Raw genomic sequence first — 22,797 nt, forward strand, 5'->3', positions numbered from 1 at the left:
ATAATAACAACGATATGATAGAAGCCCCTAATACTAACCAGGTTTGAGTTGTCCTTCGATGTCTGCAATACTTCCTTTCTTAACCTTTTCAATGACAGCCCCTGTCATTCCATTCTCCAAAAGTTTTCCGCCAATCACTTTCAATCCTAAAATGGCAGCACCTGATCCCATTGATTCTCTAGAGTTTCTTCTCAATATCATGTGTCCGATCATTTTTGTGCCATCCGTTGAAACTTGCCATGATAGTGGGTGCTATGTTTGGAAATGTTTTGAGTGAAAATTGATAACGTAAAAAACTACATTTACAAAACTGAATAAGCGAGTTCTATTGGCATGCCAAGTTCCTTTGAACCGGAAAGTCATCACACCAATCTATTACATCCATGTGAAACTGATAGCAAAGTTGAAACCAGTAGAGCATGCATGTTCAATGAAATAAATGATGAATTTTGATTTTTTTCATTGACATTATTACTTCGGTATTTTCTTGTGAACCTTTGGTGCAGTAATAAATATTACTGGAGTTTCTTTCCCAACACTAAACCGTTATATTAACACCTCGACACGTGTTTCGATCACCAAGTGATTATCTTCAAGAGGAAGATCAATATGACCTCCATCTTGAAGATAATCACTTGGTCATCGAAACACGTGTCGAAGTGTTGAAATAATGGTTTGGTGTTGGAAAAGAAACTCCAGTAATATTCACTTTGGTATTTTGGGGAGGTTATTTCATCTCTCTCTCAGGTTTTGAGGTACAAATGGTACAAGGCGAATAACAACTTGAATAAGTTTCTCAAAGAATAATTTGATAAGAACCAACGTTTCACAGTATGCGATGGACAACTCTTTTGTGCGGTTGACAAAAATTCTAAGGCATATGTTCTGCGTGATAATCTGTCTGCTAACATTCTTGATGAGGTTTATTATTTTCAATGATTTTACAATTGGCTCTACTGTACTGAAGAAAGGTAGGCAGAAACATGTGTTTGCGGTTTGCCTACTTCTTATGAGTGCTAGTTCCAATCATACACAGGGTGTCTCAGAAGTCAAGGTTCAAACTGAAAGGGGTAGAGGAGATTAGACCTGATACAAAAAGTTCATATGACACGATTTTTGGTTCCCCACGGTTTTCAAGTCATTTTTATTTTTGTTATGTTTGATAGTCATAGAGAGTCTAAGATCGACCAAGGACCCCAGAGAGCCTTTTACAGGATGGGGATACACCCGATGCCTTGTAGTTGAGGGTAGGTCCACATTGCAACCACGAAAAAAAAACGATAAGTACCCAGCTCTCCGAACAAAAAAGAACAACAAATCAGCTGTAGCCAAACATGCACTTGAAGATGGCATATCATGTTATCTCGTCCAATGATAAAGGTACAGTGTGTGAAAGCCAAATGGAATAAATTCATTATTTTGCTTACTGTTTACATTTGAAAAAATCCCGAAACACATCAAATACAAATTATAATTTGACTTTCTTCAACGTAAAAATGCCACCCCTACCTTCAACCTCCTTCGATCTTTGAAAAGTCTCTTCATTTTTCATTCAAAAATGGTATCGCTTTCAAGTTTATTGCAACAATCAAGATGAAATAAATCGATATCATGTGGTTACCAAAATTCGATAAAATACACTCGAAAACTAAAATGTAATGCAAAACGTAATGAAATGTAGAATACGAGAAAGAACTATGGATGTTAACAAAGTAGATGTTCAAAATGTTCACCACGAACGTCTTGGTAACATCCTAATCTACTATACAGGGTGTCCCTGGACTTCCTCTTTTCCTCTCGGGAATGTATAGATGGGGTCAAAATATCACCAGTACTTCATGTAACTTTTTTTCCTAAAAGTCTTCGTAACCAAGTTACGGGCCCTCGAAGTTACAAAATGAAAAATGTTTTTCTTTGATAACTTTTCAAGTGAATATTCAAAATCATCCAAATTTTGGTAATTGACTAAACAAATGAATTCCGTCGATGAGCTTTCATGCAGGAGTCAGTTGTTTTGCTACAAAGTCAGGAACAGACTACCCCCGATGGTCCACACCCCAAAACTTTGAAATGACAGATATTTTTCAATATTTTTCAACAAAATAAGGTTACTTGGACAATTTTATGAATAAAAGTACTCGTGTGGAAAGTCGATCGGAGCAACGAGTCTTGATAAAAATGTAGTTCTACTCGACGACATCAAACCGCTCGTCCACCATTATTTGAAATGAATAACTATCAAAGCAGAAATAATAATGATAACGTTAATTCAACAAAATTTATAACAGGAATAATACAAAGTATGCTAAAATGAAGTCGTAAACAAAAAGTACAGTACCTATATGGAAGTTTAAGTCACAATTGTGATAGCAGATATTTTTTCAAAAGAAATATCAAGTTCTGTAGATTCGTGGTGTTTTTAAACTAACAAGCTACTCTACTATGAAATATCGAATTCATTCCATATTTTGTATGTACATAATACGTGTGGAATAATCACGTTTCGTGTTGATCAGTTATCTGAATCTCATGAAACTCAACATTCGAATGTTTCAAATTCTTCTTCACAGCTAAACTGTTGAGGAGTTTCACTGATAATTATAATTTTATGGGAGAAATTCTTTAACACGAATCTAAATTTAGCTGAAAAAACGCACATCGGAAAAAATATTTACTATACTAATAAAAAGCAAACGAATGAACTACAAAAACGGCTGCACATGATCAGGTGAAAAATCTCCAGGGAATAATATTTCTCTCACAGATGTTGACAAAAAAACCTTTTAGAAAGTTTTGATAAAAAATGAGAAACTGGAATGCGATTTTGTTTTGTTGAGTGGTGCGTTGTCATATGACTATCATTGTATTGTCAATATTCTATAGGATATTTTGAATTTTTTTGATATGGCCGAACAGTTTACATTCAATGAATATGCAGATATGCATGTATTTTATGGACGAGCATTTTGTAATGCTGCAGAAGCTCGTCGTCTGTATTCTGAGCATTTTCCCAATCGAACGGTACCGTCAAGAGAAACATTCGAGCGTGTCGATCGCAGCTTGAGGAAGACAGGTATGTAATAATTGATAATTAATTTGAGCACGTTGTTTTATTTCGATATTATTGTAGGTACAGTTTTGCCAAAACGAGGTGGTGAGGGCGCTCCTAGGACTGTACGTACCGTTGTATTGGAGGAAAATATTTTGGAAGCCGTCGCTGATGATCCTTCAATGAGCATCAGAAATCTATCAGAACAGTTCTATACATCCAAGTCCACTATTCATAGAATAATTAGCGAACAACTGCTCCACCCATTTCACATCCAGAAGGTACATGCCATGACACCTCAAGATTTTCCAGCACGACTGGAATATGCCAATTGGTTCATGGATAGGCAAAGAGAGGATATGACTTTTATTAATCGAGTTTCATTCACTGATGAAGCAGGTTTCAGTAGAGATGGAGTTATCAACTCTCATAATCTCCATATATGGGCCGAAGAAAATCCCCATGGGATATTGCAAACCAAACACCAACGAAAATTCAACGTGAATGTTTGGGCTGGTATCATAGGAAACCATCTTATAGGACCATTCGTTCTACAGGACCGATTGAATGGAGAACGTTATTTGGAGTTCATTCAGAATGATTTGAATGGACTTTTGGAACATGTTCCATTGCAAACCCGAAGAGATATGTGATTTATGCATGATGGCGCTCCTCCTCATTTTAGTTTGATTGTGCGTGACCATCTGAACCATATTTTCCACAATAGATGGATTGGTAGAGGTGGGCCATATTCATGGCCATCGCGGTCTCCGGATTTAAATCCATTGGATTTCTTTCTGTGGGGGCATCTAAAAAGCCTTGTTTACGCTACACCTATTCACACAAGAGATGCATTGTTGAATAGAATAACATTACATTGTGAAGCCATACGAAACGACCCTGGAATGCTATTTCAAGTACAGAGAGGGTGTCTTCGCAGACTAAGAAAATGTATAGAGAGAGAAGGTGGTCATATCGAGCAGTTTCTGTAGCGGATTTTTCATTTCTGTTTGCTCTTGAGGCTCTTTAGTTTCGTTAGTTAAACGTGTTTGCATTATAAAAATTCGTTATGAACATTTTACCTATCATTTCCATTTTCCTTAAAAACTAATATTTTCGAATAATGGTAGACATCTCAGGATAAATGTTGTTGAATTAACGTTATCATTATTATTTCTGCTTTGATAATTATTCATTTCAAATAATGGTGGACGAGCGGGTTTGATGTCATCGAGTGAAACTACATTTTTATCAAGACTCGTTGCTCCGATCGACTTTCCACACGAGTACTTTTATTCATAAAATTGTCCAAGTAACCTCAATTTATTGAAAAATATCGAAAAATATCTGTCATTTCAAAGTTTTGGGGTGTGGACCATCGGGGGTAGTCCGTTCCTGACTTTGTAGCAAAACAACTGACTCCTGCATGAAAGCTCATCGAAGGAATTCATTTGTTTAGTCAATTACCAAAATTTGGATGATTTTGAATATTCACTTGAAAAGTTATCAAAGAAAAACATTTTTCATTTTGTAACTTCGAGGGCCCGTTACTTGGTAATGAAGGATTTTAGGAAAAAAAGTTATATGAAGTACTGGTGATATTTTGACCCCATCTATACATTCCCGAGAGGAAAAGAGGAAGTCCAGGGACACCCTGTATAAAAATGGATGTTTGTTGGTTGGTTGGTTGGTTGGTAAGTGATAAACTTTTACATCGCTCAACCGATCGTGATTAAACTTGACATGTATGAGTAATTTTTCATAGAGTAGGTTTTTAAGCTATCAATTTTTCTGTAACTCGCCACTAGATGGCGCTGTAGAACAATTTTTTGAAAGCACTGTTCTATAACGCTGCGCACGCCTAAGTTCGTTGATTCTGAATCTGTCAAAACATTGGAACAGCAGCGATACAGCAACATAGTACTAGTCTCAAATAAAACTGTCTTCTAACATTATTCAACATATCAGAAGTCACCGATTTTATTTGACATAATTGAATATTCCAAGTGAGAAATTAACATATTATTGACCAGAAATACAGATTGCACTGAGGAACTTGAGTACCAAAATACTTTGCATACAGTAAAATGTTATTTTAATCAGCAAAAAATCAAATAGTTTTCATTAAAAAGGGTGAATTTTTCGACTGGGTTGTCTGGAGATATAATTTTAATTATTACCGGTTTTTGAAGAACAGGGATTTTAAAAAGAATGATTTCTGACAATTTTCTGAAAATCGCAAAATTTCTATAGATATACTGCAAATAAAAGATCAACAAACCCGGTCATTAGAAATGTCTCACAGAAATAAAAGTCTTTCAAAAACAGCGAAGAATAGGACCTATTGTTCAATGAACTCTTTTATCAGAAATTACCTCCTCTATCACATCCTGCAATTTGGATCATGTCTTATGAATCACCCTGTACATCGGGTACCCAAAGAATACAAATATACGACTGAAAAAAAAACTTGACTGAAGTTTCCATTGTGCATGGCGTAATGCAACTAAAATATTCTTCTTCTATTATAAAATTTCGATAATGAAATTTGGTGCAATTCAAAGCATTAGTTGAGCTTTGACCTTCATCAATTATGAATTAGCTCATTTGTTTGAGAAATCAGTGTTTTCTAGAGTATAAGGCTGTGTTTGATACTGAAGAGGTATCAGAGACGGTAATAAATACTAGTCACGTCAATTTTCATTTCACATATTTCACTATTCAATAACTTTCAAAGTTGATCGTGTTGATCGCATTCACCCTGGAGTGAATTAATTGCAAATAAGTACGGAAACAGTTATATTGACTAATGCTAAACAACTTTTGTTCAATGAATTTTTTTGGAAGTCTGTACTTCTAATCGACTTATTCGCATGTGAAAGTATCAATTTTTTCACGAAAAAATCCACTGTTCTATCAAAAATATAATTTCAGGAAAATAATGTCCTTATATAAAAACAAAAAGAATGGTGGGTACATGGTGTAGACCACATACAAATGGATTAATAGTTTGTTGAAGATTGTTTCTCATTCTTTAAACACCAGAATTGAAAGTTTCGAAGTGAAGTAACCATTTTAGCACGAAACTCATTGAGTTTTTTTTGAATTACTAAAAAAAACTCATTTTTGTTGACCAAAAAGTGTTAAAGTGCTACTATTGATTGTACCCAAAATATAGCTATGGCATGTATTCATCAATGTTCCAATTGGTGATATTTGAGACATTCAGAAGAAAATGCAATTTTCAGTAATACTTATCACAAAATTGCGTTTTTCACTTCAAGCGCATTATTTTCAAAACAACATGTTAAACCGTAAAAGCGTGTAGACTCTAGACGCTTTTACATTAATAGAGTGTGAAGTAGAAACGATTATATGCAATTGAGGTGATAATTTCACATTTGTCGCTATAAGGTTAATTCAATCACTTCAAAAAAGATATTTCTGTTTTTTCATAAGGTATATTTTTATCAAGATTTTTTTATTTGATAAAATTATTTTTGTGTTATTTCATCAGTTCGGACTTCCATCGTCTAGTTTAATATAAATTGATTTGAAATCCCTGAAAGAAACTGTTAAAAATTAAAAAGATTAACCGAAAAATAACAATTTTATCGAAAGAAAAACTGGAAATTACAAGCAACAACCAAAAAATAAAAATAAAAAAATTGAAATAATAATACAAGCTGAAAATTAAAAATATTGTCAACAAGAAATGAAAATTAAAAATTAAAAGATTCCAAATCACGACATTTTGATTGTTATTATCCACAATCGTCTTCGGTTGTTGCTTGTATGTTATTTATTTGTGATATTCAGTTTTTCATTCAATAATATTGTTATTTTTCGGTTAATCTTATTAATTTTTCACAGTTTCTTCCAGGAATTTCAAATCAATCTATAATGAATTGGACAATGGAAGTCCGAACTGATGAAATACACCACGCAACATTGTCAACCACTTTCAAACAAACGTTATTTTTGAGTTAATCGCAAGAAACCGAATAATCGAAATTTATTGCCTCTCAGAAAAATTTTATGAAACATTTTTCATCCCATGAAAAGGGGTGGCATCACTCCTAGAGTAAAAGCAAACCCCGGTATAGAGTCAACTTTGAAATAAATAGTGAGTAGAAACTAAGGCCTGGTTGGGTGAAGGAGAAATATCTGCCTTGATTTATTACAGCCTTGTGCATCTCTGCCTAAGTGCGGCAAGCCGGTATGATTTTAAGATTCGAGAGTAGGGAGGGCATCATTCCACCAAGGACTCCAATAATCAAAACAACCATCTTGACAGAGTGATCTGGATAGAGTCTGCGGTGTTTGAAGAGAAAATCTCGATATTTTATCAGTTTTCCTCCTCTTTTCTGACAATATTTGTCTCGCCAGGAGCTGAAAACTCCACGACAAATATCATTTTGGTCTGGTGGTCGAGAAGGACTACATCAGGCCTATTAGCTTGCATGAGCCTGAGGGTGGGAAACGAATAGTTCCAATAAATTCGGCACTTCTCATTCCCACAACGGATTCAGTATCCCCTGGAGCGCACGGCAACACCGTCAATACCGGTGTTGCCCTGCGCAATACCGCAGTGTCAATACCGTAAGAGTACCGTAGATGGTGATATAGCACTCCTCTTAGGGCCGCGTCATGTCAATGGATATAGGCCAAGACCGCATATGCTGGACATGCTGATAGCAAATGTTTTAGGGTCTCGGGCGCCTCGCGGCAGGCCCTGCACCTTGTGTCAGGAACCTCTATACTGACTGCGGTAGACTAAGGTGTTGAAGACACCATCCTGGCAAGCCATGATGAACCCCTCAGTTTCCAACTTCAGCACACTCGAGCTGAGAAAAGCGAACATCAGGCGCTTTGATAAGCGAAGGTCTTCAATGTTAAAAAAAAATACTTCATGCATTGGCTTATCCTTTTGTCTCCGCAGAAGTAAGATGATCTCTGCAGTTTTTATCTGAGCTTTTTGCTTTTTGCAACTCGGTGACAGAGTTGTGGCCACCTCGTTCAGAGTCGAAAACTATACCGAGTTCATCAGCTGCTCGGGCAGCTGTCCTAAAGAAAAATGCTCCTGCTCTCTCATGGTCACGGACCATGCAGAGAAGGGGATCCGAACTCCTGACGACTTTACAGGCTGTATCCAGTACCATTCTCTCATGTAGACACTCCAGACTCAAAAGTCCATGGCCTTCCTGTTGTCGGGGGAAGTACAACCGTGAAACGGACGATTTGGGATGCAAACTCTTATAGGGATGCATCATTTTTCGGGTCTTCACGGCGAGTTGATACAGCTCCTCCCGAGTCCACTTCACTACTCCTAAAGAGTAGAGTAAGATTGAAACGTCAAGCATATTTATTGCAGCAACTTTGTTCTTTCCCGACAGTTCCGATGACCAGATCTGTCGAAGTTTGTGCTGATATTTGCCGCGGAGAGAGTTTTTCAGTGCTGTTACCTCTTGTGAGTGGCGTCGTTCCACCCCGAGGTGAGTATACGTCTCTCCGGCATCCAGATGGTGTAGGATGCTTCCATTTACGAGCTGCACATCCTTTCCGTAGTCCCCGCATCGTCCTCTTTTGAGATGGACCATTGCACATTTGTCTATCCCGAATTTCATAACGATAGCAAGCGTGTACTCTTCCACCACCCCCAAGGACTGATGAAGATCCTTCTCTCCAGAGGCATAAAGTTCAATATCATCCACATAAAACAGATTGGTGACCTTGTTCTCCGGTTTCCGGGGGTGCCACAGTTATACCCTCGAGTATTATTAATATTATTATTATTATTATTGAATTTTTGTACAAATGTGTGATGTTTCTTTCAACGACAGGGTTGTTAATACAGTAAATATGGTCATTTGCTTTGTCTTTGATAGCAGTTCCACATAGACAGAAATTGATTTCAAATACTTCAGCTATCGTATTCAAAAAACACTTTATTGTGAGATTTTCACTAAACAGTTTCAAAACGCAACACGTGTTTCGTTACACAATGGCTTCTTTGGGCGTGTCTTTACCAACTATATTCTATGTATTCAATGTTCAATTTACCTAATTTTACAATTTGAAGTACCTACATTTCGAGTACCTGAGTCTGTAATGAATTAAATTACCTGAGCTTATATCCCAATTTCCACATTTGAAAATATATTTAGTAACGGGAAGTTATTCAATTCTAATCGATCATTCACTAAATTTACTGAATTCTTGACTCTATTGATTTCTGAACATTCTAAAAGATTGAGGTTCAAACTTTTTTCTTCTATACATGTCGTATTCATGATCGAACTCATATCCTTCTGCTAAAAGGTGGTTCGCAAATGTGGAATTGGTCTTTGAATGTACAAATCTGCTTCTATGTTCTTCAATTCTTAGGAAAAATTATGTTCCCTATTTGGCCATTATACAGTTCTGGGCCAGAGCCACAAATCACTTTCGTCAAAAAACGGGTAATATTATTGGTGGGTTGACCCAAATATGACAATGTCCTATAACTGACGTTATCGCATCTTGTATTTAGGAAGACCTGATCCATGACTTGCTTTTGTAGTTTTTTGAAAAGATTAAGAGTCTATAATATCTACCTTATAGGGTATCCAGAACTATGTTCCAGAGAAGGGGTGATAAAACCCCTTCTCTGGAACATAGTTCTGGATACCCTAATTAATCACCTTAACAAAAATGAATTCTACACAATTGCATACGCAGGTGACATAGTTATCTTGCAGACCGGCAAATTTGTAAACACACTGTGCGATAGAGCGCAGGATGGGCTCAAATTAATAGAAACATGGTGTAAGGAACACTCACTGTCGATCAATCCCAAGAAGACTGAGATGGTACTTTTCACCAGGAAAAGAAGTTTAACGGGCTTAAAACCTGCCGAAATCTTCAAAAGCAAACTATACTTCTCTGAAGAGGTGAAATACCTTGGTACTATCCTCGACAAGAAGCTAACATGGAACTCTCTCATCTACAGAGTAGAGCAAAAAGAGCATACGTGACTTATGAGCAATGTCGAAAGATAGTGGGACGCGCATGGAGTCTTTCACCCCATGTGGTCACCTGGATCTACACTGCAATAATAAGACCTATGTTAACGTATGGAGCCATTGCATGGGGACCGAAAGTTCTACAAGCAACGGCCATCCAAAAATTATATCAAATACAGCGACTGGCTTGTTTAAACATCACAGGAGCCGTGAGAACAACACCAACCGCGGCAATGGAGTTAATCACGGGTCTGACACCTCTGAATCTGTATGTTAAGAAGGTTGCATTAAAGGCCATGGTACGATTGCGCACGGCTGGTGTAAACGTCGAAGTAGGAATTGAGGCTGGGCCTATGGCGGGAAGCGCTCACTGCGCAACCTCTGCTGCAGGCAACAAGTGATGCAATAGAACCCAAGTTTGTGTTTAATAAACCCTACAAAATACAAATTAAGCAGAACGCAGAGTCGGATGCTACAAATGCAATACGGATTTATACAGACGGCTCAAAGATCAAAGAAGGCTCGGGATGTGGAGTGTACTCCAGGTCACTGAGCCTAAGGATTAAGTGGGGAATGGGAAGAAATACCAGCGTGGTCCAAACAGAACTGGCTGGTATCTCAATCGCCACCAAAGAAATAACCAAGAAAGGAATTTCCTGTAAAAACATAACAATCTGCACTGATAGCAGACAAGCACTATTAGCATTGAACAGACAGCGTGTTACCTCAGGGCTTGTACTAGAGTGCCACCAAGATTTAGCCAAAGCCTCGATAGATAATAACATTATCCTGAGGTGGGTTAAAGGGCACGGCAAGAGTAAAGGCAATCGCATTGTCGACAGGGGAATATTCAATAGTATGTGCAGTATACTATTGGATGCAGCGGGAGAAGAAAATATTAAGAGCAGATAGTTGTTGGTTCACAGATGGATCAAAAACACCTCCAGGTTCCGGTGCAGGTATTTTCAGTCGCAGACCCAAGACAGAGTTATCTACCTGCCTAGGAACTTATGCGATTGTATTTCAAGCGGAAATTAATGCTACTGAATTGTGTGCGGAGAGATTGGAAAAATCGAACCTCATACACAAGTCAATTAAAATATTCTCGGACAGTCAAGCGGCGTTGGAAGCTCTTGGCTACTACCGAGCAACGTCTAAATTGGTAGCAAATTGCCAAAAACAACTCTCCTCGATAGGACGACTTAACAGATTGTCTTTGGTCTGGAATCCTGGTCATACTGGCCTGGAAGGCAATGAAGCTGATGACTCCCTCGCAAAGGAGGATGCGCAAGCAGTTCATCGAATCAGAACCTGTCATTGACATCGCTTTAGGCTTTACTAAACAAACATTGAACACCTGGATGGCAAGAAGATTTATGGGCTTCTGGCAGAATCTTCCAGGATTGGCTCACTCCAAAAAGTTTATTCACCGTTCGAAGCTTGATACCAAACAATTGTTGGACTATAGTAGGGATGTACTATGATGTCTAACAGGCATTCTTACATGTCACTGTCATTTGAATCATCATATGCAGAGACTCGAACTGTTGGAAGACAGTGTGTGTCGCCTCTGTTTGGAAAATGATGAAACAGCAGAGTATATACGTTGTGCCTGCCCCGCTGGGGACCGAATCAGGGTTTTAGAGTTCGGTAGAGCCATACTCTAACTATCTGACCAGAAAGATCACTCACCATACAAACTAATCGGCTTGTTAAGAAGCTAGGTTTATTTGGTCGAGTGTGAATAGGAGTGAGCCACAACAAATTCTTGCGGGTTGCGGTGGAGGGTCGAATAAACCCACTTCAGATCTAACCCAACCCAACCCATTGCATGCAGCAACTTTATGCTGGTAAGGGTTCGTGGGGGAATTATGTATGATAATGTCCGTGTAAGATGGTTTGTGGAAAATTGCAAATTCATGTTTATTGTTTTTACAATTTTCCACAAACTATCTCACACAGACATCACAATTTCCCCACACACTCTTACCAACATAAAGTTGTTGCATTCGATAGTATACTTCACAGTCTATTGATTTTATTCCACTTTCTGAGAGTAATTTCCAGAAAGAGCTGAGTTTCATCAAACAAAACGCGGTCAACAACGGTTTTGAGGTAGATATTACAGACCTAATTCTCACCAAAAAACTACAAAAGCAGAACATTGTCATATTTCGGTGAACCCACCAATAATATTGCCTGTTTTTTGAAGAAAGAATGCGTGAACTTAGCTCAACAAAATAATAATAGCCTTTATTGTCCAACAGTTTCCCATTTACAGGACAATATTAAAGAATAACAAAACATAAAATAGTGTGTATGAGTAAATTAATAATAATATTTAGTAGATTAAACAATAATTAAAATAACATATAAAAAATTAACGAAATATCGATATAACAATGCTGTTTAATTTTTCATCACCGAGATGAGTTCCTTGATGGAACACGAATGAATATCAATTCGTTTGCTAATTTTATTGAATTCACTGCACATTATATAAAGTGGAGATTTCAATTGCATATTTGTTCTTATTCTTGGAAGTATGAAAGTTGCATGATTTCGAGAAAAATATGAAGGAACATTGATATTAATCAGGCTGAGCAGACTGGGAGAGTCAATAAGGCCATTCAAGATTTTATACAAAAATATAACAAATGCACAATTTCTTCTGCACTCTTCTGCACTCATGCATAATTCCTCATCGTTTGTTCCCCTTTCAGGATATGTACCATCTATTTTGAAGATGAGAAATTTCAAAAATCTTTTTTTGAACGCCCTCAATGGCTGCTTTATGACACTCGTAAACAGGGGACCAGACAATACTAGCATATTCAAGTTTTGATCGTACATTAGAAAAATACAGTAGTTTCAATGCTTTGATGTTGGTGAAATTTCTACAATTTCTCATTATGAAACCGTATGTCTTCAGTGCTTGGGAGACTTTTAAGGTTGTGTTTTTTATGAAATTCAACTCTTTGTCAAAAATAACACCTAAATCCTTGATTGTGATACATCGTTCCAGTTGAGTATTCTCAACCTTGTAAGAATAGTGTATTGATGTAATTTTTCTAGTATAACTCAGAACTTTGCATTTTCTAACGTTAAGACATAACTTGTTAATATTGCACCAATTTTGAATATAATCTAATTGTTTCTGCAGATTTAAGCAGTCATTCGTATCATTCACAATAGAAAAAATCTTCAAATCATCAGCAAAGCACAACCTTTCACATATTAAATTGTTACATAGATCATTCACAAATATTAAAAATAGAAGTGGTCCCAAATTTGATCCTTGAGGTACGCCAGATGATGCTAGGTAAATGTCGGAATTGAATCCGTTATATGAAACATACTGCTTTCTGTTTGATAAATGAGATTCTATAAAATCTCTTGCATTTTCAGTAAAGCCAATTGCACTCAATTTATTTAATAGAATGGTGTGATCCACTCTGTCGAATGCTTTTGCAAAATCTGTATAGATGACATCTACTTGACTATGGTCATCTAGCGCCTCTGCGATATATTAAGTGATAAATATCAGATTTGACACTGTTGAGCGATTATTGACAAATCTATGCTGATTTTGAGATATCATATTTCGGATACAGGAATATATACGATTATACAAAATGATTTCAAAAACTTTTGCAAAGTTATAGATCAATGAAATACCTCTGTAGTTTTCGATTTTATCTTTATCGCCATTCTTGAATATCGGGCAAACTCTAGCCTCTTTCCACCTTTCAGGAAATGTTCCCGTTTTTAAACATAAATTAAAGATCTTAGTTAAAACAACAGTGAGACAACCAGAACAGTCTTAGTAAATTCATTAAAAATAATGAAGGTGTCGGATAGATCAGGAATATAAAAGCTGACTTGTGAGTCTTGTCCAAAACTGTATATTGGCCAAACAGGGAGAATATTTACCAAATAATTGAAGGACCATGGAAGTAGTTTTATAAATAGAAAGACATTTGCAAACCACCTTTATGCAGAAGAACATGAGTTCAATCATAAATACGACGTGTTACTTTTGGAAGAAAAAAGTCTGAAACTCAATCTTCTAGACTGTTTTTTCGGCTTGTGAGTTTGACTGTGGAGTCTGTTTCAATAGTGTACTTTAGTGTCATGTGGTCTCTGATGTTCTTTCCTATAAAATACTGAATAAAAGTAATAAATTAAAACTATCGGAATCATATATTCGTCTATCATCAATAGGTAATAACTCACTCAATTTTTCGGGACACTTAAATTGTTTTTTTTTGTAATCACTTTTGTGTGAGTTTCAAACATCCACACATATTTCTGTAGATCATTTCATATCTACTGAGCTGTCGCACTTATCAAGATTGCAGTAACAAAATTCCACACGTTTTTCAACTTGTGAACTAATCTATAATACTCGAGTACGGTTTTCGAAAAATTCACTACAAAAACCATTCAGTATGAGGAATCAGCCTCATTTTGGTCGGGCCTGATACCTTTCGAAAGTTTTTAGTGAAATTTGTAAATGAAAAAGATAAATGAATGGAAACTGAATATCATTATTGTCAACCTCTTCAGTAAAGTGGTTCTGATATACAGTGCATTTCTTTAATGTCCCCTCCCTTTTATTTTTTGAAGGGATCATCTCAAAAAATTGAAATTTAGGATAATGAAATCAATGCATGAATAATTTATTTTGAAGTGGAATTGACAGATGAAACTTTCAAGAAGGCGATTAGGTGCCATCTGGGGAAAAATCAAATGAAAAGGGGGGGTCTTGTGATACATCTTTTTGAAGCTCCTGACAAATGCTTCACAACTCTAGAATATAACGTCAATATCTTCAACTGCCACAAAATGCCGGAACTTTTAATAAATGCCTGTATACATTGATGTATATGATAACGTATTCCAAAAACACTTTATTGTGAGATTTTCACTAAATTTGATGTATATGATATAATTAGCTTGATGTCGGTTCAGAAGATGCTTGAAATGGTTGACTTGAACTTCTTGAGATATGAAAATCCTATTCGATATTTCACGTCGAACATTTTCTAACACAGTAACGTCAATATCTCTAGAAATATTTATCATTCTCTGTCGTATATCCAATATTGAAGCAGGTTCCGTTCCGTAGACCTTTTGCTTCAAATAGCCCCATTAGAAAATGTCCAAAGGTGTGGAAAAGTAGTATCCAAATAGTTTCTTACTTGCCTGGAGTAATGTGGTGGTGCTCCATCTTGTTGGAATACAATATCCATATCGAATTCATAAGGACTCGCTTCGACGATTTCAGTGATGAGATGGTCAACAGTAGTTTCCAGCATATTCAAATACAGTTCCCCTGTTGAATTTTGATCAATGAATAGAGGTCCTACAGTATGGTTTCCCAATATTCATCACCAAACGTTAATTTTTTCTGGATATTGGGTATGTGTTTCCCGGAAAATGTGAGGGTTGGTGTAACGGATATTTTGTCTGTGAACATTGCCGTTAAAAAAATGTACATTCGTCACTAAAACAAATATTGTGAAGATAGGTACGATGCTTTGCAATGGCTTCCGTCATGATTTCGCAGAATTCTGTTCTTTGATCAGGGTCATCTTCAGTTAATTGGTGTACCATTTTTATTCCTCTTTGAAAGTCTCTACACAGTAGGAGGAGACATCTCACAAACATTCGCGACGGAATGGACGGATGACCTGTGGGCATTTTGTTATGTATACTACCGGTAGTTGTGAATTTGGATAGAAGTTTCCTCAAATATTTTCTACAGACGATTCGGAAAACGTTCATTGAAAATCATTTTGGTCTCGTGAAAGTTACGTGTTGCACCGTAAATAAAAATCACTTCATTTTTTTTACAATGGACGAGATTTGACCATTTTAGAGATTGTTGACGTGATACCTTTCTACTAGTAAAACCTAAAACTAAATTAGAATTTCCTAACTGAACAATGATTTTCATTATCGTACTGATATTTTTTGACGTTTTTATAAACAAAAAATAACTTAACAAACCTTATCGGGTTGTTGGAATTGCCATATGGCAGATAAAAAGGAATATTTTCATAAATATCGATAATAATGTGTTTGTCTTCAGGAAATCACTTAAAGTTCCGCCATTTTTTAGTAGGTGAATATATTGACTTAATATTCTGGGGTTATGAAGTATTCGTCAGAAGCTTCAAAGTGATGTGTCACAAAATTCCCCATTCCACTCAATTTTCTCATGCATTAATTTCATCATCCCAAATTTCAATTCTTCGAGTTGACCCGTTAAAAAATAATAGGGGGGGCATTGAAGAAATGCACTGTATAAAATACGTCAATAATAATAATATATAAAATGTTATTGCGCTATTTCAAAGAATATGTTACATCAATTTCCAAGAAATTTAAATTTTCGAAGTGAAAATAAAAAAACCAATGCTAAGCCATGCAAGGCGGAGGAAGTATATTTAAGGCATGCGAGATTATATCAATACTTACACAGGAAAAATATTAAAACATTTAAAAGCTCCCTTCATTCCTACCAAGATCATTTCATAATAGAAGGTAACAAAGGCTATATTTTCCTGCGATTAACACTCACATATCTCAATCAACACACATATTCACCACGGTTTAGTTTTCATATTCAATTCTTAGCTTCCTCCCTAAAGTGCATAGTGGGTACCTAATAACTATTTTGCTGCACTCTACCGTTATGTAGCCACTACTGACCTAGTGATCGTCAAAAGTTCGGAAAAGAGCAATTAAATACGATTTTTAGGAAAATGTACGTGATGGATTCACATCTGGATTTACAGTTAAATATAAACTTCATTTCTGGTTATGATGTAAGTTGTCCTAGTAGATTAAATTTCCCATTAAAATATTCCATTAACTCAATACGGAGAGTAACAGTTGAAACTGGAACTTTCGACGTAGAATAAATCCAAAACAAGCATTTTTCCAACAAGCATCAGAAATGCTATACTCTTCTCGACGTACGTTTCTCCAACATAGTTGGAGTCATCAGGAGATGAAGAAAACTGAAGACAGCAACTTGGTTGGCGAAACGCATGTCGATATAAGTATTGCTCTTCTGGTGATTGGGAGAAGTGTTTATTTGGGATCCAGAATTGAGAATTCCATTATTCAGGTATTTTGTGTAAATTCCATAAAATATAATCAGTTACCATTCAATCCGTCATGTACAGGTTTACTTGATGGGTACTACTCTTTCCATCCGATTTTTGCTTCGAATCATATCAAAAATAATACAGACATTCAACGAAAGTCATTTTTTGTGGAGGAAAATCAGTTTTTTATCGACCTTTTTTTGGGGTATTTGTTACCTTCCACAATCTGAATAATATAAAAATTATAATGGAGAACTTCATACAAGTGTAGAAGAGCAAACTTTTTAGTTTACCCCGATAAGTTACTGCGTAAAAATCAAAGTATTTTTCACAAAGAAAAATCTTCTTTTTATCAGTGACTTGTCGTATTTAATAATTTTGCTTATCAAAAAAATTGTTAAGAAATAACACAGTACTTATCTTAACGTTTCGGAGGCCAAACTCTGCCTCCGTGTTCAGAAATGGACAAAAAAATTCTAATATATTGGCAATTATTCCTTTTCGATTATTTATTTCTTTACTTCTTCGACAGATGTCAAAGGAGTAACTTATTGGGGTAAACTAAAAAGTTTGCCCTTCTATATTTTTAATATTTTTCAGATTGTGGAAAGTTACAAATACCCATAAAAAGGTCGATATAATATAGACACTTGTAAATAAATCACATTTCATCATCTATCATGTTTTAGGGAAGGAAAATTCGCTAGTTCCTGTTGAATGAGATGTGCAGTTCCACTTTTATGTTATTATTCATGATACAGTGCGCACGTAGAAGTTAGAGTAAGTGAATTATTACTTTTCTAACAACATACCCAGTATATCTTGAATTGGGTTATGTATGTACACACTACGTATTACCAAAATCTACCGGCATACGAAAATAACAGTATGTAACGTTCATGATTTCTTATTGAGTTATACTTTGTAGTGCTGTTTTAAATTTCAAATAGCAAAGAGAAGCTCCAATATAGCTCGTTATATCCGTGGGATATGACACGACTATCAACGTAAGAATTCAATCAAGTATACAGGGTGTAACTAAATAAGTGTCAAACATTTAAGGAGGTGATTCCTCATCGAAAAAAAGATAGAATCTTTCATATAAAGAAATTTCATTGGAGCATCCCTTGTTAAAATACAGCCCCTTAAAGGGGGTACATAAAATTTGTATAACAATTTTTTTCACAAGCACTAAAAAAGTTACAATGTTGAAATCAACCTGACGTTTTGTACTATCAAAAAGACACTTAGCCAGAAATTTATTTGGTTTCCCCATGGTTGTTAGGGGTGGAAAACGCAACCCCTAAAATTTATTTCCAATGCAACTTTTTGTCTTATTTTTTGTTTGCCATTTGAAAATTTATTTCCGATAGCCTGTTTCATTCTGAACAAAAAATGTCGCTTGGGTTTTTTGCCCAAAATAAACCAGTTCGCAGCAAAAAATTATATACATCGTCATAAATGCGAAAATACGAAACTAATCTATCTAGTAGGTCGTTATTAGCGATAGTGACAATTAAATTAGTATGACGCTGTCGATTTGTGAGAATTTTCGAAATTGAATTAATACTAATTGTGTGTTGTTGTTCTTAATTTGTTATTAAAATTCACTTGTTATTAAAATGGCATACAGAAATGAGGAAATGGCTGATATGCATTATGTTTACGGTCTGTCGCAAGGGAATGGGTTAGAAGCTTCTAGAAGATATGCTGAAATGTATCCTCAACGGCAGCATCCTTCACATAGAATATTTGATCGACTACATCAACGATTACAAGAATATGTTTCATTCGACAAAAGAACGCAGGATTGTGGTCGCCATCGAGAAGTACGAACACCACAGCTTGAGGAAGCAGTACTTAATTTGATTGAAGAACAACCTACTGCCAGTACTAGAAAGATTGCTTTCCAGCTAAATGTTGATCATATGACGGTATTTCGAATTTTAAACAACTCTTATACCCTTACCATCTGCAACGAGTACAGACACTGTTGCCGCGAGACTTTCCGAACCGTCTTGAATTTTGCAATTGGATGCTGGAAATGATTAGAAGAAATTGTGACTTTCTGAAGAAGATAGAATTGACAGACGACTGTAGTTTTTCTCGTGACAAGATTATTAATTTCTATAATTACCACATATGGGCTGATGAAAACCCTCACGCTATTGTCGAAACTAACCATCAAGAACAGTTTTCTCTTAACGTGTGACTCGGAGTTATTGGGGATGATTTAATTGGGCCTCATTTTCTACCTCCTCGATTAAATGGTGAGGCATACGTTCAATTTTTAAGAGAAGTGCATCCAGTACTGCTGGAGGAAGTTCCTTTGGGCGTCAGAAGGGATATGTTTTTTATGCATGATGGGACCACCGCCCATTTTAGTCAAGTAGCACGTCAGCATTGAACTGAAACATATGCAAATCAGTGGATAGGTCGAGGAGGACCACAGAACTGGCCCGCTCGATCCCCGGATATCAATCCTCTCGATTTCTCTATTTGGGGTCATTTACAGCATTTAGTTTATAGTACTTCTGTTCGCGATGTAGAGAACTCAAGAAACCGCATCATCGATGCGTGCAGGGTAATCAGAGAGATTCCAGGAATATTTGAGCGAATACATGGCTCAATGCGCCGACGTCTAGACGCATGCGTAATGTCTGAAGGTAGACATATTGAATATTTACTATGATTTCTACATGTTGTGTGTTTTGTTATTAATAAATTAGTTTTGTTTATTACCCTTCAATCGTTTAATTCAGGTAATTCAGTGTGCATTTATGACAATGTATCTCTGTAGTTGTTGGTAAAATAATTTTTTGCTGCGAACTGGTTTATTTTGGGCAAATAACCCAAGAAACATTTTTTGTTTAGAATGAAACAGGCTATCGGAAATAAATGTTCAAATGGTAAACAAATGAAAAGACAAAAAGTTACATTGGAAATAAATTTTGGGTTACGTTTTCCTTACAACCATGGGGTGAACCAAATAAATTTCTGGCTAAGTGTCTTTTTGGTAGTACAAAACGTCAGGTTAATTTCAATATTGTAACTTTTTTAGTGCTTGTGAAAAAAATTGTTATACAAATTTCATGTACCCCCTTTAAGGAGCTGTATCTCAACAAGGGATGCTCCAATGAAGTTTCTTTATATGAAAGATCCTATCTTTTTTTCGATGAGGAATTACCTCCTTGAATGTTTTACACTTATTCAGTTACACCCTGTATATAAATGTACTTAACACTTCCAAAATACATATCATGAAATCATAAAACAACAACAAAAATGTATTGGCGCTTCGGGCGACTTCATTGATTCCAGTGGCGCATTTGCTTTTTCAGCTGCAGGAAAACCCGGAGCAACCTGCAGCACCACATCATCTGAAAATGTTGATCTACCAATGTCCTCTCTCTCATAAAACAAAATGTAGGGTGTCTCCAGAGGCTCCAATAGATTCAATACATCGCCAGAACACTCAGTGACCCGACTATCGTCAAACTTAAACATTTTATTTTTTTCTCGTTTTGAAAACCATAAATTTTTTGTTTTATAGTTTTACCAATTCTTCAAAGACACGAAAGGCAATGCGCATCTTTCAGAATCAACTTGACCAAGACTGAGGTAGAAGTTGTTCAGTTCAGCATAAATATTCGTTAAACATGTTAAGAAATGTTTATCCTCGATGTGGGAATAAATTCGCACGTAATTTATTTAGAAAACGATTTTTTTTTGAGGAAAATCACTACAGGAAAATCCTTAAGGCGCCCTCAGAGCAGTGCCTGTACGAATGTAGCGATTCATATTGGATTTGTATCGCTGGAGATCAAATCCATTTGGAAAAACATTTTCAGGAAGTTTATTCCATTAAACGCAGTTGTCCAGATGGAAGAGTTCTTAAACAGTGAAGTTCGAGGTGTACCGAGTCGAATACTCAAGACGATGAGCAACCACAGTTCGTCGCATATTTCTGGAATGTAACGCTCTTGGTGAAATCAAATGTGCCAAGTCACTTTAACACTTCCCGTGAAAGTATTTATAGAAGAGAGAAAAATCTCCAACTTTTCTTCAATGTTCCAGGCTATCAAGGTTGCCTGTGATGTTCGCGTCTCCAATCAGGCGGATGGCTCTTTTCTGGATGGAATCCAGCAACTTCAGGGTATGTTTGAGGACAGAGCTCAATACATGAGAACAATACTCCAATGAAGGACTGATCTGAGCTTTATTGAGGCATCAAAAGTTGCTGAGCTGTGTACAGTTTTCTGGTTCGAAGAAGTGTCCCAATCTTTTGAGAAGCAGCCTTTGCAATTCCAGCGACATGATTGTGCCAAGACATATTGGTATCCATTATTATTTCAACCTCCAACAAACTTATCGATAACTTATCGAGTTGGTGACCTGGAAAACGAAAATGTTGGCATACATGTAAGAAATACTCCGGAAAATCTTGCAAATCTTGCCAAAATGCATATTGTAACTTCTCTGAATTTTACTTTTATTTGCAACATTTTGTATTTGAAGCGTAGGTAGATAGGTCTAAAGTGAGTAGGTCTATTCGACCCTCCACCGCAACCCATGAACCCAGTTTTTAACGAAGCCGACTAGTTTATATGGTGAGTGGTCTTTCAGGTTAGATGGTGAGAGTACGGATCTGCCGAACTCAAAGAACCTGATTCGGTCCCCAGCGGGGCAGACACAAAGTATATGCTCTGCAGTTTCATCAATTTCCAGACAGAGGCGACACACACTGTCTTGCGACAGTCCAAGTCTCTGCATGTGATAATTCAAATGACAGTGACCTGTAAGAAGGCCTGTTAGACATCGTAGTTCATCCCTACTGTAGGCCAACAACTGTTTCGAATCAAGCTTCGAAGGGTGAATAAACGCCTTGGAGTGAGCCAATCCTGGAAGATTCTGCCAGAAATCCATGACTCTTCTTGCCATCCAGGTGTTCAATGTTTGTTTGGCAAAGCCCAAATTGATGCAGTTTCATCAATTTCCAGACAGAGGCGACACACACTGTCTTGCGACAGTCCAAGTCTCTGCATGTGATAATTCAAATGACAGTGACCTGTAAGAAGGCCTGTTAGACATCGTAGTTCATCCCTACTGTAGTCCAACAACTGTTTGGAATCAAGCTTCGAAGGGTGAATAAACGCCTTGGAGTGAGCCAATCCTGGAAGATTCTGCCAGAAATCCATAACTCTTCTTGCCATCCAGGTGTTCAGTGTTTGTTTGGCAAAGCCCAAAGCGATTCCAATGATAGGTTCTGGTCCAATGAAGCCGTTTGCAGCACCCTCCTTCGCAAGAGAGTCAGCAGCTTCATTGCCTTCCAGGCCAGTATGGGAAGCCAGACCAGAGACAATCTGTTTAGTCTTCCTATCGAGGAGAGTCTTTTTTGGCAGTTTGCTACCAATTTAGACGTTGCTCGGTAGGAGCCAAGAGCTTCCAACGCAACTTGACTGTCCGAGAATATTTTTATTGACTTGTGAGTGAGGTTGGATTTATCCAATCTCTTTGCACACAATTCAATAGCGTAAATTTTCGCTTGATATACAGTCGCATAAGTTCCTAGGCAGGTAGATAACTCTGTCCTGGATCTGCAACTGAAAACACCTGCACCAGA

At 36.7% G+C, this 22,797-nt stretch overlaps 1 protein-coding gene across 1 annotated transcript in view; it reads right to left on the minus strand.

The window, feature by feature from the left end:
- Rim (Rab3 interacting molecule) overlaps positions 1–22,797 on the minus strand; it is a 355,610-nt gene that overhangs the window by 222,823 nt on the left and 109,990 nt on the right. Inside the window, exon 6 of the mRNA XM_074185890.1 lies at positions 39–252. Coding sequence (XP_074041991.1) covers positions 39–252 — 214 coding nt within the window. The remainder of the gene's footprint in view (positions 1–38; positions 253–22,797) is intronic.

This window comes from Leptinotarsa decemlineata, unplaced genomic scaffold (genome assembly GCF_025532065.1).
Source record: "Leptinotarsa decemlineata unplaced genomic scaffold, Ldec_3_MD MMD2_tig00078363_RagTag_RagTag, whole genome shotgun sequence".
Classification (NCBI taxonomy): Eukaryota; Metazoa; Arthropoda; class Insecta; order Coleoptera; family Chrysomelidae; genus Leptinotarsa; species Leptinotarsa decemlineata.